The 18,316-nt window shown below is 34.0% G+C and overlaps 1 protein-coding gene across 17 annotated transcripts in view; it reads right to left on the reverse strand.

Annotated features, from left to right (window-relative positions):
• Nucleotides 1–18,316, reverse strand: part of PCDH15 (protocadherin related 15) — an 853,216-nt gene that overhangs the window by 60,012 nt on the left and 774,888 nt on the right. For all 17 annotated transcript variants that reach the window (XM_064269614.1, XM_023546967.2, XM_023546966.2 and 14 more), the window contains one exon: nt 2,659–2,874. In XM_064269614.1, coding sequence (XP_064125684.1) covers nt 2,659–2,874 — 216 coding nt within the window. The remainder of the gene's footprint in view (nt 1–2,658; nt 2,875–18,316) is intronic.

The following is an 18,316-nucleotide window of genomic DNA, read 5'->3' on the forward strand; positions in this document are numbered from 1 at the left end:
GACACGAAAATTTTGGGATAGTGAGTAATTCAGGGGCTAAAGTCATTGAGATATGATGAGAAAAGATCCATAATTTGGGAGATGGCAGCAATGATCTGTGGCAATGAGAGTTAAAGGCAGATGAGGAGAATCAGTGCTGTTTTCTTAGCAGGAGGGAGAGTCTGGAAATGGAAATGCTGTGCGCTAAGCTACAGCTGCTAACCAAAAGACTGGCAATTTGAATCTGCCAGGGGCGCCTTGGAAAACCTATGGGACAGCTCTACTCTGTCCTGTAGGGTCACTATGAGTCAGAATGGACTTCACAGCGGCAGGTTTGGTTTGAGGTTTTTTTTTTTTTTTTAAGGATTCTAGTCTTCCAGTAGTAGTATGAGGCCTACGCCAAACAAAAACAGAAACAAACTAACAAAAGCTGGCCTTTGAGAAGGCAGTCAGAGAAGTAGTATCCTTAGGAGAAAACCAGGTTTCCTTTAGGCAAGAAAGTTTTTTTCTAAATTAAAAATTTCTGCTCACTCTCACTGAAAAGTTTTCAACGGCTTCCCACTGCCTTTGGGCAAGAGTTCCAATATTTTTAAGACCTACATGTCATTTATATGGTTCCTTATTTCCATCCCTAGCATCATCTCTCATTCACTTTCCCTCTCTCATTGTAAGCTGAGTAAATATCCATCGGATCTGTCATTATCTCTTTTCCTTGTTGTTTTTGGCACATCTGGTTTTCTTTATATAGATATCTTAGCCTCTACCCCTTAACCCCCTTCTTGTAAACTCTTGACTAAAAGGACTTCAGATTTTGTCATAAATGCCATTTTTTGGGGAAAAGGTTTTCCTGATCCTATTAGTTTGTGCCAGAAAAAAAGATATTGTGTGTGTGTACACACAAACACAGACCACAGATACACATGATATGAATGGATATATAGTGGGATATGTGTGTATATATATATATATATGCATATACGTATACATAAGGAGCCGTGGTGGTGCAGTTAATACTTGTATGCTAACTGAAAGGGCATTAGTTCAAACCCACCAGAGGCTCCTCAGGAGAAAAGACCTGGCTATCTGCTTCCGTGGATTACATTTTAGGCAATCCCATGGGGCAGCTCTTCTCTGTCATGTAGGGTCGCTATGAGTTGGGATCGACTCGATGGCACACAACAACAACATACACACACATACATGCACACACATATATATCATATTATGATTCCTTTGAATTGAAATATTTTCTTCGTAAGTACATTTTTTATCATTTTAAAGTATATTTTTTAGTTTACACACAGTACTTTATAAAGTCCAAATAAGGAGCCCACGAATTTCACCTTGTTTATGTGCATATTAAATAAACCAACCAAACAAATAAAACAACCCAAACCCATTGCCATCAAGTCGATTCTAACTCCTAGCAACCTATAGGGCAGAGCAGAACTGCCCCATAGGGTTTCTAAGGAGCACCTGGTGGATTCGACCTGCCGACCTTTCGGTTAGCAGCCGTAGCTCTTAACCACTACCTCACCAGGGCTTCCACATATTAAATATATACTTTATCCGACTCGACGGCACTGGTTTTTTTTTTTTTTTTCTGGGTTATATAGTTATATTTTCTTTGTGTTAATTTTTATAAAATTTTAATTATACTTAGTGGAGTGACCTTGGACATTGAGCTCAAGTCACCACAATGTGCATATATAAAACAATAGGATGAGGTATGACAACTTGGTCTTACATAAGGTTTGCAGATCTAAATTTGGCCCAACATCTATGTCAACCTCCGTGTCTTCTATGTCAAAGATTCTTGACTTAGGAGTCAATAAAGATTGACCTTTGTTGATTGTGTTGTTACTAAATAAGAATGTTGCTGGAGGACTGTTTTGGCCTTCATGTGTACCACAATTGTGGTGATTGGTCTTCACCATTATCAAAGGCGAAAAATATTTGATGGTTGATGTTTGAAGGTATGTGAAGGCTAAACAGGTCTGGAGAACTAAACAAGGAGAACTGTGAAAGATGAAAATTTAATAACACAGCGAGCAAAAGAGAAATTAAACATGACTCTGTCTTTATGTGACAAATATTTCCAATAATAATTCTGCTCATATGTCTTACTTCATTAATCAGATAAAATCCAAATAGCCCACACCTCCAAGTTGGTAGAGATTCCACAGGGTAGATATACTGCTGTTTAATATTTTGAGTTAAATATTAACAACCTACCACTGAGTTTGTGTACAAACAGCTTAGGAAAGGCAGATTATAAAAGTTATCTTATTGATTGTGGCCAAACATAAGTTAAGTCAAGAATCATCAATGTCATCAATGTAAATTTTTGGAAAATCATGTCTACTGGAACATAATTTGCCCAAAAACATTCTGTTGTTTTTCCAAGTATAGAAGTTCTAAAAACAATTTCAACAATAATAAAGATTTCATATATTTTAATTTCTGTAATACAACTCTGAGAAACATTTTAAAAGTAGCTCCAGACAACTCTATATTAAAAATGTGATTTGAAGACTAAATAGAAATCTAATACTTATAACATTATTTGTACAATCATACATTAGAAAATATTATCATGTATTTCCCAAATGTCAAAAACTAAAATATCAAAAAGGAATATCATAAACCATAGTATTAGTGCCTGGATTATCTACTCACAAGAACATCTGCTTTGCTGCTTAGTCCCTTCCCATAGTCGTCAGTTGCAATGACTTGAAATTTGAAGTAGGATCTCCTCATATTATGGAAGAGCATAGCAGTTTTGATTAGCCCTGTATATGTTTCCACCACAAATCCTTCTTTTCCTTCTTTAATTGGTGGTATTATGAGTCTGTAGGCCACGGCACTGTAATTGCCAGTATCTGTATCAGTAGCCTAGGTAGAAAAAAAAATACAGAATATAAATAAGAAGGAAAAAGAAAAACCTTTACTAAAGGAATTATTTTACTTTGTAAGACTGAGGTTTCCTGTGCAATAATAGCACAATAATGTTTTCGTAAAAGTCTACTTTTCTGGGTATCATTATACAGATTTGTAAATGCCACGTGCATAGAATTGAATGCTTGTTATTAGACTGACAATGACTACTGTTTTCTGATGCAAAGGACATCAACAATAACAGAAGAAATTAATCAACTTTTTTTTTTTTTCAATTGGCATTTATGATGGGTTTTGCTCTGTAGTGATCCAAACTGGTTTTAAGGATAGGATTGGTTGTTTGCTTAACCATAGTCTCAGTGTAACAGAACTTATGATTTTGCTCTTGATCCAACATATTTCCTAAGGGAAAAAACAATAAATTAATGCACTAAAATATCTCAAATGACAATACAGTAAGTTGAAATTCAGAGTTATAAATACTTTTAGAGATAAAAAGATTAATTGCTTAATGCTACATTGTAATTAGATAAGAATACTTATCTAATTTCCTTTTTTTCATCATCCTAATAAACCAGATTTGTTCTTGATGACTAGCACTTAAGCTCCACATGTTAAATTTTCTTACCTTTTAGAATTAATCAGAACTAATTGCCTAGAATTTTTTTTTTTTTTTTTTTTTTAATGAGTCTGCTAACGTGATATATTAGGGTAACTCTGTGTCTTCTACCTGACGGAAAGTTTTCAGTGCCATTTTGAGAATTATTTCATAGTAATCTATTTGGAACAGGAATGGATGGTAGGAGATTATTTGTGAAATTATGCAAGGCTGTATGTTCTTTAAGAAGCCCTGGTGGTGCAGCGATGAAAGCATTTGGCTGCTAACCAAAAGGCTGGCTGGTGCAAACCCACCAGCCATTCTGCGGGAGAAAGATGTTGCAGTCTGCTTCCCTAAAGATTACAGCCTTGAAAACCCTATGGGACAGTTCTACTCTGTACTATAGGGTTGCTATGAGTCGGAATCGATTCGATGACAGCTGGTTTTTGGTTTGATATAATCCCTATTCATTAGACTGGATAGGTAAATTATGATTTTCATCATGGGAGAATCTGCATTTTTTTATTTTGACTGATGCTATTATTACTAAATTTATTGTATCAAGCATTTATGATTTGCTACTACAATGCTAACGCTTATCCGAAAATAGTCTTACTTAGTTAAAAAAAAATCCCTTTAAGGAATGTATTGTTCTAATTATATAGATCGAAGCCGTTCATAGACCTTTCTGCAATGATGGAAATGCTCTGTATACACTCTGTCTAATACAGTAACCACTAACCACATGTGCCTATTCAATACTTGAAATGAGGCTAATATGGCTTAGAAACAGAACTTTTAATTTGATTTAATTTTAATCAAATGTAAATAATTAAAGGTTACATGATAAATCAGGATAGTGAATAAAAACAATAATAGGAAATGATAGTAAATTTTGTTTTAAGGTGCAGCATGAGCTTGAATCTCCAAATCCATAGGCTGTGTATATTCTTAACCATTTTTTTTTACAGCACTTCAGGATAACCCTATCCACCAGTTAGACAAGGTAACTTAAACTAAACAATCCAGAATTTTCAACTCAGGATAATCTATTTCTTGAATTTTCTAAGCAGTTAAAATTCCTAGCTTTAGAAAAGGACAAGTACCAACCACCAGCTCCTATCTTTAGATGCTCTGCAAGGTTTCTATCATAGCAGAATTCAGATTTGTCATTTTAATTTTATTAAATTTATTTATTTATTTTAATATAAATTTATATTAATAAAATTAAAATCCGAGTTTGAATCAAGTAATCAAAGACATTTCTTCTACATACTATGCGTAAATTTGGGACTAGTGCCAAACTAGTCAAGGGTTTGTTTGAACATCATCCTTTAACTTCTGATTAACATGCACATTTTCCCTGAAATAACTTTTTGCTGTTAATGTAAACTTCACTGAGGTATAGCAAACAGATCATAAGTATGCAGCTTCATAAAATTTTGCAAAATATATACTTCCATGTGACTAGCACCCACATCAAGAAACAAGACATCCCAGAATGTCCCTCATGCCATCTTCCAGTCATGCTCACCTCCCTCAGGGTAACCCTGATTTCTAACATATTAGTCGTATCTGTATTTCAACATTATAATGGTAAAATCACAAAATACGTTCTGTTTTCTTCTGACTTATTTTACTCAATAATGTGTTGCGAGATTCTAAACATACATGTTTTAAATACATCCCATTCAACAAACACAATCACATTTAGAAAAGAGAAGATGGTTACAATAAAATCATAGTAGATTTCTTGGCATATTAGGCATCTTTGCACCATTCTTACTGATTTTCAATTTCAATAACCAAGTAATTTCACTTTACAGGATTCCTAATTCATTGAAGTTTTATAACCACAAATGGCTGTATTTCATCTTAACATATTAAAGTGCTTTAAAACAAAGCAAAACAAACAAGCAAACAAACAAAACATCTTTCCTGAAACAAATACCCATTTAATGTGAAAGTTTGGTGTGGAATTAGTAATTTTAACTCAGAAATACCTATCTTTTCAAAATTTCTCAAGCTTCAATTGGAGCAAAGTTTCAAAAATGAGACACAGTTTTTTTTTTTTTTTTTTTAAGGTTTATTTGAAAAAGTTTAGTTAAACTTTTTTCTAAAAAAATATAAAACTCTACTGTGATATGTATGGGTTCAGTAACGGCTCCACTCAATTTCCATTTCTTTGGGAGAACATACTCTTTTGCATCTCAAAGTTCTCACTTTAGGACATACTCATTGGGGATGGTTGTTAGGATTATTTGCACTCATTCCATCTCCACCAACCTCTTTCAGCTTTGTATATATAGTTGAATACTAGTAAGTTAAATGGTGAATGATTAAAAAAAAAAAAAAACCTTCAGTGAGTGCTATTCTTTATGGGTAATTCAAGGAATTTTCAAGTTTAATTTTGAGTCTACTTGATGTTTATTAAACACATAAACCTATGAATAAGAGGTGAATGAATTGTGTACAATGTGTGTATATATATGTATTACAATAATACAAATTAACAACTGTTCTTTTTCAGACATAAATTAGAAGCTATTACATATATAAATACAGTATAACACCAAAAATATTGATAACAAAACAGTAGAACACAATTTTAAATCTTGGTCAATATGTGAAAAATAAGTGAGAGTTTTAGCAGAGTGTATTGTATCTTTTTGCTTCTTTCTTCTAATTTTTAATTTTTTTTGTTTGTTTTTTCTATTGTGTTTTGGAAACAGACTCCTTAGTCAGGTGTGACTTTGAAAAAAAAAATAACTCAGAGCTTCAGGTATTCTTATTTATAAAACATGAATAATAATTTAACAAATGTTATTTTAAAGTATGAGAATATATATAATATCTATATAATATGGAGCCCTGGTGGTGTAGTGGTCAAGAGCTATGGCTGCTTACCAAAAGGGCAGCAGTTCAAATCCACCAGCTGCTCCTTGGAAACCCTATAGGCAGTTCTACTCTGCCCTATAGGGTCACTATGAGTTGTTACCGACTTTACAGCAAAGGGTTTGGTTTGTTTCTTTAAATGAAATATATATATTGCCAAGTGCAGTATGGGAACTGTTATAATTATCTGAATTTATTATCACAATATTCAAGTTCTTTTTTTCCTGTTGTTCCAGTCAAATGACATATCAATGAATATGCAAATTTAAACATCCAATCAATTTTAACTGTTCATTACTTCATATATATTGCCATAAGATTATAATTCTCTTAACTAAATAATGCATTTATCAGCCTTTTTCTCATAGAACTCAAGGTACATGCACTTTTTAAACTCATAACCTTATTTTTTTTCTTTCCTTAGCTCTTCTTTATTGCTTTCAGATCACTTTTGTCCATCCTTGCAAAGCCTTTTTCTCAAGTGAAATCCGTCCACTTATATACAGTATATTCTCCGCCATTCCTTGTTGCTGAACACCGTGAGGGTGTTGGTATCTAGCTACTAGTCTACCTCTTCTACTCCAACTTTCTCCTCCTCTATGAATTTCAATGTTCATGTTGATGGCTCATCCATCGACCTGTCTTCAAATTCCTAGGCAAAAATAACTGTCCTCAGTCTTTGAACTGTCTCACTGCAATAATTTAATTGCACAGCCAAACTCTTTTTCTTTTGCTGTATGGAGACATTCTTCCTGAGGAAACACTCCATCTCTGTAACTTTCAACTTTCATGCATAAATTTCTGAACACAATCTCCAGTTACTTCTTTTATTCCATTATTAAGACCCCTTTTTTAATACTGGTGAATTTTCACTTTCACAAATTCTGTCTTTGCTCCTAACCTTTTAGGGCTTATCTCTCTTCCCTCTCCATCACAGAACCATCATAGAGCCGCAGTTCATCACATGGTCCTCATTTCTTTGCGCTTCCACAACATTTGGCCTTCTTTTCTCGTAGATCAGTCTAACCATTAATCTGTATCATCTAACCTTCTGGGGGACAGAAGAATGCAGAGGGCAATTAAATAATCAGACAGATTAATGTTATCAGGCATCCAAGGTCTCTGCATTCAGCTGTGCTTTTGTTCATGTAGAAAATCCTTACTATATGTAGTGAATTCTCATCTCACTCCAAATGTTCACCCTTTTCTTCAAATCACTTATTCTTTTAGTTTCCTTAGGAGATAAAGACATTGTAATTCACACAAAAAATGAGGATGTAAAGTATGAGTGCTCCTAATTTCTCATCCTATAACTAAAAAAAATTACCTATATCTCCACTTACTCTTACATCTTTCTTCAAATCTCAGTGGAGAAGCAGACACCTCTCCCACTGACAGCACTTAGGTCTTGATCTCAATCTCTGCCACTCCTTCTGTGTTTATTACTTAAACAACTCTACATATTTCTGTCTTCTTAACCTTTTTTCCCTACAGATACAAAACACCTTATGTGTCTCTCATTAAAATAAAACAAAACTTTCTTTTACTCTATATCTACTTCAAGGTCCCTGGGTGGCAGTTTTTGCTCAATTATTAACCTAAAGATTGGCAGTTTGAACCCACCCAGGAGCACCATGGAAGAAGTCCTGGTGATCTGCTTCCATTAAGATTACATCCAAGAAAAACTATGGTGCATTTCTACTCTGTAACACATAGAGTTGCCATGAGTTGGAATTGACTTGATGGCAAAGAGTTTTCTTTTCTGTTTTTAAATACCCACTTTTGATTTTATCTCCATAACTTCCACAAATCTAGAATATTATGGTTGCTACTTTAGTTGTGCAAATTGGTGGTGTGTAAACAACAGAGGTTGCAAATTCAGATAAGGGCTTGCTTTTGGCTATGGATTCTCAAGGAAGAATTTCTTTCCCCACTCCACTCAACATCAAGGTTTACATTAGGCAATTGTATTCGTAACCATGAGGTAGTGGTGGCAGTGGTGATTGGAGAAGAATGATGTATTTCTTGTCTACTCTTACAGTAAGGATTTAACTTTCTGAGGAGGTTAAGATTCTTACTAGACTCAGTTCCATGGGTAGGCTTTTGACCTTTCACCTATTTTCTGAGCCTATCAAGACGATGTAGAAAAAAAGTTTGAGATATAGAATTCAGAATGAGAATTTTAGCAAACACCTGATCACAGTTTCAAAAGCAAGAATGCAGCAAAATTTCCCAGAACTGATAAAAGACAACTATCCAAAGATTTAAGAAACCCAGTAAATAGCAAATAGGGTAAATAACAAGCAACCCATACCTAGAACCCATATATCATATAGAAACTGGAGAACATCACCTACCCACCCTAGCCAAAAATACAGTCTTAGAAGATCTTAAAATAGTAGACTGGTAGTCAACTTTTCAGCAGCAATATCGAAGGCAGGTGATAGTGACGTGGTAACTTCAAAGGGCAGAGATAAAGTAACTGTCAACTCACAATTCTGGACCTAATGAAAATGTTTTTCAAAAACAAAGGTGAAATAAACATTTTGAGACAACATTGAGGGAGTTTGCCATGAAAAGATCTCCACTGGAAAGTTGCAAATTATGTACTTTATGCAAAAGAAATATGATTCTAGATGGAAGATCTAAGATTTAGGAAGAAATGAGAAATGAAAGAAAGCAGTAATTATGTGAAAAAAATTATAAAATCATGGACTCTGCAATACAGTAATTGTATCATCTTGTGTGGTTAAAAAAAGATGATGTAAAATATTCAACCGTAATAATTTATAAGTTGGGATGGGAGTGATTGGAGTTAAGTTTTATTAGGTTTTTATGTTGTTCAAGAATAGAAGGGACATTGATATTTTAAGGCAAACCTTAATTAATAGAAGTAGAGTATATAACTTCTCAAATATATTAGGGATAATGGGGCAAGAAATAAACCCATCCAAAAGAAAAGTAATACAGAAAAATGCAGAACAAAGAAAAAATAAATTAAGATGATAGAGTGGAAAAATCTACGTATCTGTAATTGCAATGAATGTAATTCAAACTTTCACCTAAAATACAAGGCTAATCAAATTGGGTAGAATACATTCTTTTTACCATAAAAAAATATTACTCCTAAAAAAGAAATATGACTGGAAACAAGTCCAAATTCATGTTTTAATTTAGAGTTCCTGTACTTTCAGGTAGAATTTTACCTTTCCAGTTTTAGGTGGCAGTGGGAGGAAGAATTGATATTTTAAGATTCTAACAAAAGTATATGTCTGGGAAGAGTGAGTTTGAAAAGAAACTATTTGTTAAAACTGTCATCAATGTTCTTAAACATGAGTGAAGCAAAACAACCATTTTTAAAAAATGCTTTCAAACTATTATAAATATAACTGATATTATTTTCTTACAAACTGGGGAAAATTTAGAGCAATCCTCTATGAAAGAGAAACACAAATAAGAATCATAGACCTTCCATAATTCATTAGATAAGGGGCATTCAAGAAGTTTAGTTAAATTAAAATCTAAAAGTTAAAAACTGACTCATTATTCAAACTCTAAATGAATTAAATTTACTAAAGAAACAAAGTCATTTTACTTATTCTGTCATGTTCTTTATAATCAAAAATTTATACTGGGTTCACCACACAGTCATTAATGTCTGAGAGAGATGACCCTGGAAAATTTGATGCACTGACTTTTGTGAATTTCCTTAGTGAACAAAATCAGGAAAGTTATGTCTAGAGTTGTTTTAAAAGAATTAAAGTCAGAAATGAATATTGTAATTATACTTGCTGTAATTATATTTTAAAATGAAGGCTTAGACACAGGCAACCACTTACCCATTTCTAAGACCTCATCTGGAATTTTTAATGCACACAGGTGCCCAACATTAAGAAAAAAATCACCAAATAATTGCCTATATTGTACAGGGGAGTAGGTGAGCCCATTAATTTTCTAACAGCCTATGTTACTGCTCCCGTCTGCTGTCTAGATGAATACTGTAGATGCAGAAATACTAGTGGAATAATTAGTGGGTATCCCAAGAACTTCCAAAGCCCATTAAAGTCCATTAATGCTAACTTTAATTCTAGCATTCCAATTAGACAACATTTTATCATTTAACAGCACTGAAGACTCACTTTCCCCAAAATAGAGTAAAAAGTGTTTCACAATGTTGGGGTAAAACTACTCAAACCTCACATTTCCACCTACAGATACCAGTATGTCAAGCTATATCTTCAAAGGGCTATAAGGACAGGGGTTTGCCTTTTTAAACCACTTTAACTTGGTTCTTGTATTTTTAGGAGCTAGAAAGAAATCTTGACTTTAAAAGCCCTTAAGACAATATGTCCAGTGAGCATAATATGAATAAGGAAAATGTCAACTAAACTGATCCATGTACGAGGCCATTCAAGACTTGTGCACAAACAAAAAGGAGAGAAAAAAGAATAATTTAAACAAGAACGCTTAGCACTTTATTTGCATAACAAGGTAAAAAAAGTGACCACGGTGCAATATTATTTGTAATTTCACTATTTTCATTTACTATTTGTAAATTAAAATAAAAGTCTAATACAACTCAGAGATATTCTAATTAATAAAAAATAACTTAGTGTAGGAATAGCAATGTCATATCAGCATGTACAGAACTGCAGATCACAGTTTGCATTATAAAGTCCCTTAACCAAAAAGTCCCTTGGAGAGTTAAATTATAATTCAAGTTTGTCGCTTTATTCATCATTTAAAATGTGATGCCATAAAGCACCCGGTAACATCTATGTAAAAATCAAGAAGTTTCAAACTGAAGCAAAGCAAACTATCCCTTTCATTATTTTTATATTTATATACTAAAGTAGTTTGTATTATAGTCGGTATGGCAGTGCAAAATGAGAAAAACTTCCATTTATGTAACTGTCAAAGCATTTTTTTTTAGTTTAATTTTGTTTCCTTGTAAAATATTTTGGAAAAGAAATATCACTACCTCATAAATAATTGTTTTGTTCTTTTCTGCATTGCTGCATGACTGTCGTACAACTCTCAATCATGCTTTGAAATGAACTCTGAAATCATTTGTTCTAACTTTCTTCCATGTGTAAAAACAAAGAAAATTTGCCTTGTTCAACAGATGTATTAACAAAGAAAAACACATGTACCATATGAGCTCTTTCCTGGAGAGTAAAAACTAGTTTCTATGTTGACTTTGAATCACAAAATGTTATCAATTTTTACCAAAGCTCGCTAACTTTTAAGCTGTTTACACATGCACGTTTTTACAATAATTCTATAGTTATACACCCTAAATCTTTCAGCATTCAGAGCAAATTCAAAAGCATGCATTATTTTTAACTCTCTGGATATTCCTTCATTACATTAAATATAATTAATTCAACTCCAAATTAAGTTTCTTCTCTGCTCCTACCCTCTCATGGTCTTCCTGCAGTATTCCCTCTAAAGGCATCATCATCTGAGACTGGATAGAATCTCAACATCACCTTCAACTATCCCGTATTGCCCCTCTGTCTCCCTAACTCCAACCATCAGCAAGCATTCTGATTTTACCTCTGCAATAACTTCCAGTTCCGTTAATCACTGCCAGGATGATACTGTGCAACTTCAATCTCTCATCATGTCTCACATTTAACTCAGCAATAGCTGAGAAGCAACTGACAGCTCCCACTTGCATGAAAATAAACTTCAGGATAAATAAATACATGATCTATTCCAAATTTGACCCCAGTTTACCTTTCCAGTTTCTTGCCCTACATTTACTCTGTATTTCCCGAACAATGTAGAAACTTTGTTTTTTTTTTTTTTTTTTTCTGAATAGTCTGTTCTTTCATGATTCCAAGCCTTGGCGCACATAGTTTCTTCTCTCTGAAATGAAATGTCTCTCTTCTGTGGAAAAATGATGCTTACTCTGGATATGGTAACATATATACATACATATATATATTGCCGTGGAGTCAATTCCAACTCACAGTGACATTTTAGGACAGAGTAGAACTGCCCTGTAGGGTTTCCAAGGAGCGGCTGGTGGATTCGAACTGCTGACCTTTGGTTAGCAGCCAAACACTTAACCACTGCACCACCTGGGCCCCGCTATATCATATATGTATATGTATGTATTTGTAGTTATTGTTAGGAACCACCAAGTCAATGCCACTATAACAACTCTATGTGACAGTAGAATTGCCCCATAGGGATTCCTAGGCTGTAATCTTTATGGGAGCAGATCATCAGGTCTTTCTCCTAGGGAGCTACCAGGTGGGTTGGAACCACCAACCTATTGATTAACGGCCAAAAAGTTTAACCTTTGCGCCACTGAACCTTTTGTTGTCGAGTCGATTCCAACTCATAGCAACCCTATGGGACAGAATAGAGCTGCCCCATAGGATTTCCAAGGAGTGGCTGGTGGATTTCAGCTGCCAACATTTTGGTTAGCAGCCGAGCTCTTAATCACTGCACCACCAGGGCTCCTTTGTGCCACTAGGGCTCCTATATATACATATATATATTTTCATATGCATATGCATTATACATACACAAATAGTATATGTATATATATACACACACAAACAAATATAATATATATGTACACACACATATGTAAGGAGCCATTAGGACTCCATTAAGCTATTGAGGTTTATATAGCTAGCTAGCTAGCTAGCTAGATAGATTAGATAGATAGACAGACAGACAGATAGACAGATAGATAGATAGACAGATCAGACAGATAGATAGATAGATAGACATATAACATATATAAAGAGCCCTGGTGGAACCCTGGTGGCACAGTTGTTAAAATAATTGATGGGTAACTGAAAGGTCAGAGGTTAGAACCACAAGTGGCTCAGTAGGACAAAGATGTGACAGTTGGCTTCCATAGAGATTTACAGCTTTGGAAACCCTGTGGGGTAACTATGAGTCAGAATGGACTCAATGGCAGTGAGTTATTTATTCATATGTATTTTTATAAGTATATAGCATATATATGTATATGTATAAAAAGTATGTATATAATGCCAACAAATGGATGCATAAGAAAAGGAATATATCAAGGCAAAATTGAATTCCATTGGAAAACAAATTGAGAGTTTTCAGTAATATGTTGAATATAAAGTGCAATGAAGAAACTAATCATTATCAAAAGAAACACCTTTACTATTGATAAAGTGACTCTAATTATAAAGAAGCCTGTGTTTTCCAACAGGATGGTGCCATCTGTACAAAGAACAATAAAATGTGTCTCTTTGGATTGATATAAATTGCAGTACTTTAATATAAACAACACGTTGAACACAGTCATACTTCCCAATGATATGTTTCATTTAAATTGGTGGTATTTTACAGCTTTCTCTCCTTCTCTCATGTTTTGTATGTGTGTTCTTTTTTTTTTTTCCCTTTCTCTTATAATCTGATGTATTTTACATCTATGAGCTTAATCTGACATGTTTGCTAAGAAGAAATAGCTGTAACTAAATAACTTTATATGAAATAGTCTTTTGTTGATGCACCTGTTGTCATTAGGTGCTGTCCAGTTGATTTCCCACATATAGCTTCCCCATGTGGTGGAGTAGAACTGCCCTATAGGGCTTTTTTAGCCTGTAAACTTTATGAGTACAGATTACCAGGCTTTCTCCATGGAGCTGATGGGTGGCTCTGAACCCCCAATCTTTAGGTTAGCAGCCGAGCACTTAACCATTGTACCACCAGAGCTGCATATGTGCTACCTGAAATTCCAGGATTTCTTAACCACATTCAAGATCTGTGGACAAACATTTCTGAGCTTAGGCAGTAGAAGGTGATTGGGCACTATCAGAAATTCTGTGAAAACGATGGGAGAAAACTTCCTTACTCTGTTGCACTAGGAGAATAGAGACCAATTGTTGTGCATTGGATGGCCACTTGCAGGCTTTTAAGATCCCAGGTACTACACAATGAACTAGGAGGTAGAAGCCCTAAAAAAACAATATTAGGCCAATTAACTGGGACGTCCCATGAAACCATGACCCTAAACCTCCAAATCAAGAAACCATCTATATGGGGTAAATTGACAACAGCAACATGAAAGGTTGGATAGGAAGCTCAGGGGTCAATGTGTTTATGTTAACTGGAGAGAGACAATTCAGAAAAGGAGAGGGAGAATGGTTGCACAACTTGAAGAATGTAATCAATATCATTGAATCGTATGTGTAGAAATCATTGAATTGGTGTATGTTTTGCTGTGCATATTTTCAATGACAACGAAATAAAATAAATTATTTAAAAAAAGAAAGTTTGAATGTCAGGACTGAAAAAGAGTGAGGAACAAAAGATTATACTCAAGGAATACAATACATAATCTGAGGGTTTACCCAATGAGCTACACTGGACTAAGCATTTTTTGAATATCACTTAATATTCTTAACTCTGGTAGGTAGGTGGAACAAACCATGGAAAATTCAGTAAATCGCCCCAAATCACCCTGTTGGTGATCAGAACCTGTAATCTTTGACTCCAAACCCCAGGAAGGATTTGACAATACATTGATTGTACTGTAAACAGGATGTGGTGGACTGAAGATTATTCTCAGGCTCCTTGATTCAGAGACAGGTGACACCTGTACTGAACTGATAAATCTCATTAAAAATTGCAATTGAATATTTCTTTTTCCTTGCATGCAGATATTATCAGAGCCCAGTTATAATTAAATGAATAAATGTAGCTTCATCTCCATATCTCTGTTTCAGGACAAAGTAAAACATAAACACTGTCCAAGAAAAAAAAATCTCATTTGTATCCTTATCCTAGGGATGCTGCTCCAGTAAATGACATACTGAAAGAGAATTCAATGTTATATTTGCATTTAGTGCTAATCAGAACCTTAAAAATGCAGGTGAGAAACACATTCCCATTGCATTCTTTTCCATTTCTCATTAAAAAAAAAAAAAAATTTCATAATGATTGTTAACATAACACATCATTAATATGCTTAGTAGGTGCCAGAAAAGATTACGTGTGTCATGCTGTGATTCATTAATGCCTGAAAAAGGAAGGCTTCATTTTTCTATTTTTTTCCAGATAATTTCTATTACAATCATGAAAGATAAATTTTCTGCAGTTTGGAAGTTTCTATTAATACATTTTCTTTGAAAATGGTATTTTGGGCTATATCTATCTATGAATGTGGAATTTAAGGGATCTCTAAAATTATTCTAAAATTGCTGTTTTTTTCCAGTCTCAAATTATTTTTACATGGATGTAGCACCTTCTTTATGAAACTAGTCTTTGTATAAACTTTACCGTTTTCTTTATTATTTTTCTATTTGCCAGAATTCCAAGATTTTTTTTCACTTCTCCAACGTTTAGTAAATACTATAAAATAATATCAACCAATTGTATGGTACACTATGGTACGATGTAAGAACTAAAAAGCCCGAACAAATCCATGTTTTTAAATATTCTTTTAAAAACTGATCTCTGGATAACTTGACACTGGCACTACATGAAAATTGAAAGTTTTCTTAGTTGTGCGGCCAGGTTATTTTTTTTCTCTCTGAAACTGAAAAATGTATACATATATATATATATAAAGATAGGGATTATCTTTTTTTCTCAAATTTGCTGTGGCTTCCTGAAAGGGAGTTATCTATTCATCAATAACCACTGACAAAAATGTATACACAAATACTGTATCTCACAGTATTAAGATAATACTACTCGCATAAAACATACAAATAAAAAACCCAAATGCACCTCACGAAATTCAATCAATTTGATCAATACTGATACAGGAGAATTGACTATACATTTTAATATATATTTGTACTATACATATACACACACACACACAAACGATTAGTAATTATGACTATTCCACAATGGAATAAAAATTTTAGTGACAATAATACATTAAGGTGTATTTCCAAGTTAGAATTCACCTAGGCATGATATAGTAGAGAAAACCGCTCTTACGTTAGCTTTTAGTTTTTTATAATTATTCTTTATTCTACCACTAAAATAAGAACCAAAAATTACATTCTATACTGCTACTGAAGGTGAGTTCTAGAATGATAGGCCCACTGTTTGATTCCAAGGGCAGTGATAAAATACCAGACTATTCACTGAAATTGTGTTTTCAATAACTTACATGTGCTGTGCATGCTAAATGTAGAACATTTTGTGTTTGAGAGGATGATTATTTTATATGTGACAATAGCTACTCAGATATAATAGCTAACAATGACCATGAACATTTACTGAGGGATTTCAGTGAGCAAGGCACTGTGCTCCGTGTTTTATATGCATTTTCTCATTTACCTTTATAAGAATTTGTGAGGACATATGGTCATCACTTTGCAGACCTAGTGCTTAAAGAAATTAGAAAATTCTTTCAGGGTTACTCAGCCTGCTAATGGTCTTTCTCATTATGCTTTTGGAAAACGGTTATAGATTTAAGTATTAAAGCTTTATTTTTCTATACTTTACATTTTGATCCTATTAACGTTATATTTTGTGATCTTGAGATTTGCCATATTTATAACACTTAATTAAACTTTAAGCAGCACTGAGTTAAATGAAAAGTTCCTTTAGTAATTCATATTTTGGGAGCTGGAGATACTACTCTCATTTCCTGCCTGCAGTTGTGCCTTCTTTGTTGTGCAAAGAGTTTCCTCTCTGAAAACAACTTACCTCCTTACCAACTGGCCTTGCCCTACCCACATGTTACTTGGTCCTACAGTGAGTGTGTTCTGCCGCTCTGTTCATTTCCTGTGATGCTTGTCCTCTGCTGAGGGCCCAAATCCACCCATACGCCTGTTCCAAGGCTTCAGACTGATCTCTTTCACTTATTCTTCTTGTCCAGATTGGATTTCTTGTCAATGTTTCATATGACAAAACCACAACCTCTGCTCATGAGTCTAGCAAGGATCTCTGAATCTGTTTCTGACCTGTGATTAGACAATTTTCAGTGCCAAATGTCATCTGATTGGAGCCTAAGCCAAAAGCCAGAATAAACCTGTGGGCTTGTCCGTATTCACTCTCCTTTTCTCTATCTACCCCCACCTTCCAGATCCAATTCCCCCTACTTGATTATTGGCGTCTCTCAGTCACTGCCACCAATTACCTCATACCAACATGTTTTTTTCTTGAGAGAAATCACAGTAAAAGCTACATGGCATTGTTTTACCAAGCGTTGAAAATAAAGAATTCCTGGATATTAACAAAGCTAATATTCAAATTTCAATGAAAGTTATGTTTACAAGAACGAGTATAAGCAACACATGTAGTTTCAGGGTCTGCCTGATGATGATCACGAGTTAGATTTCATGATTTCTATTTATTACGATGTGTTTCTGTGAATCCAGACCTTTTTGTGCCTTTTTTTTTTAAAGTCTCTTTGCAATGTTCAGACGTACAGTTACTTATAAACTAGCCAAATGCAAAACATCTTTTTATACATATACATATATATATATATATATATATTTACATCTTGCTCCAGATCTGCTGGCTTTATCAGTGGAAATGAATTAGAACTACTAGGGAGAGTCATTTATTCTTTATGACTTATTTACAGCTAAACTTTACTCATAACACATTTTTAAGGAAATCTAGTACTTTGCTATTCTCATGGGAAATATTAATAAACAATTCAAAATTAAATGTATTTAGAGAAGTATAATTAAAACTTTTTAAAAGTTTCATCATTTTTGCTTAGGTTGGTGTTATAGGTCTCCTGTGTTGGGTCAGTACAAAGCAAACTTAAATGGAGGTTTAGGAAATTCCAGGATCTTTTCTGACAAAAATAATTCTCTTTTTCCTGAATTATCTTTGGAATTGTGTCTTGCAATGTGGTCTTCAATTCAGAAGAATTCTGAGTGTTTCAAAGGGAGTAACAGGTGTTATTATATCTGATAGATCTCTATTAGATGAAGGAGTATATGATCCTTGAAATATCATAGAGTA

Source organism: Loxodonta africana, chromosome 16 (assembly GCF_030014295.1).
Source record: "Loxodonta africana isolate mLoxAfr1 chromosome 16, mLoxAfr1.hap2, whole genome shotgun sequence".
Taxonomy (NCBI): Eukaryota; Metazoa; Chordata; class Mammalia; order Proboscidea; family Elephantidae; genus Loxodonta; species Loxodonta africana.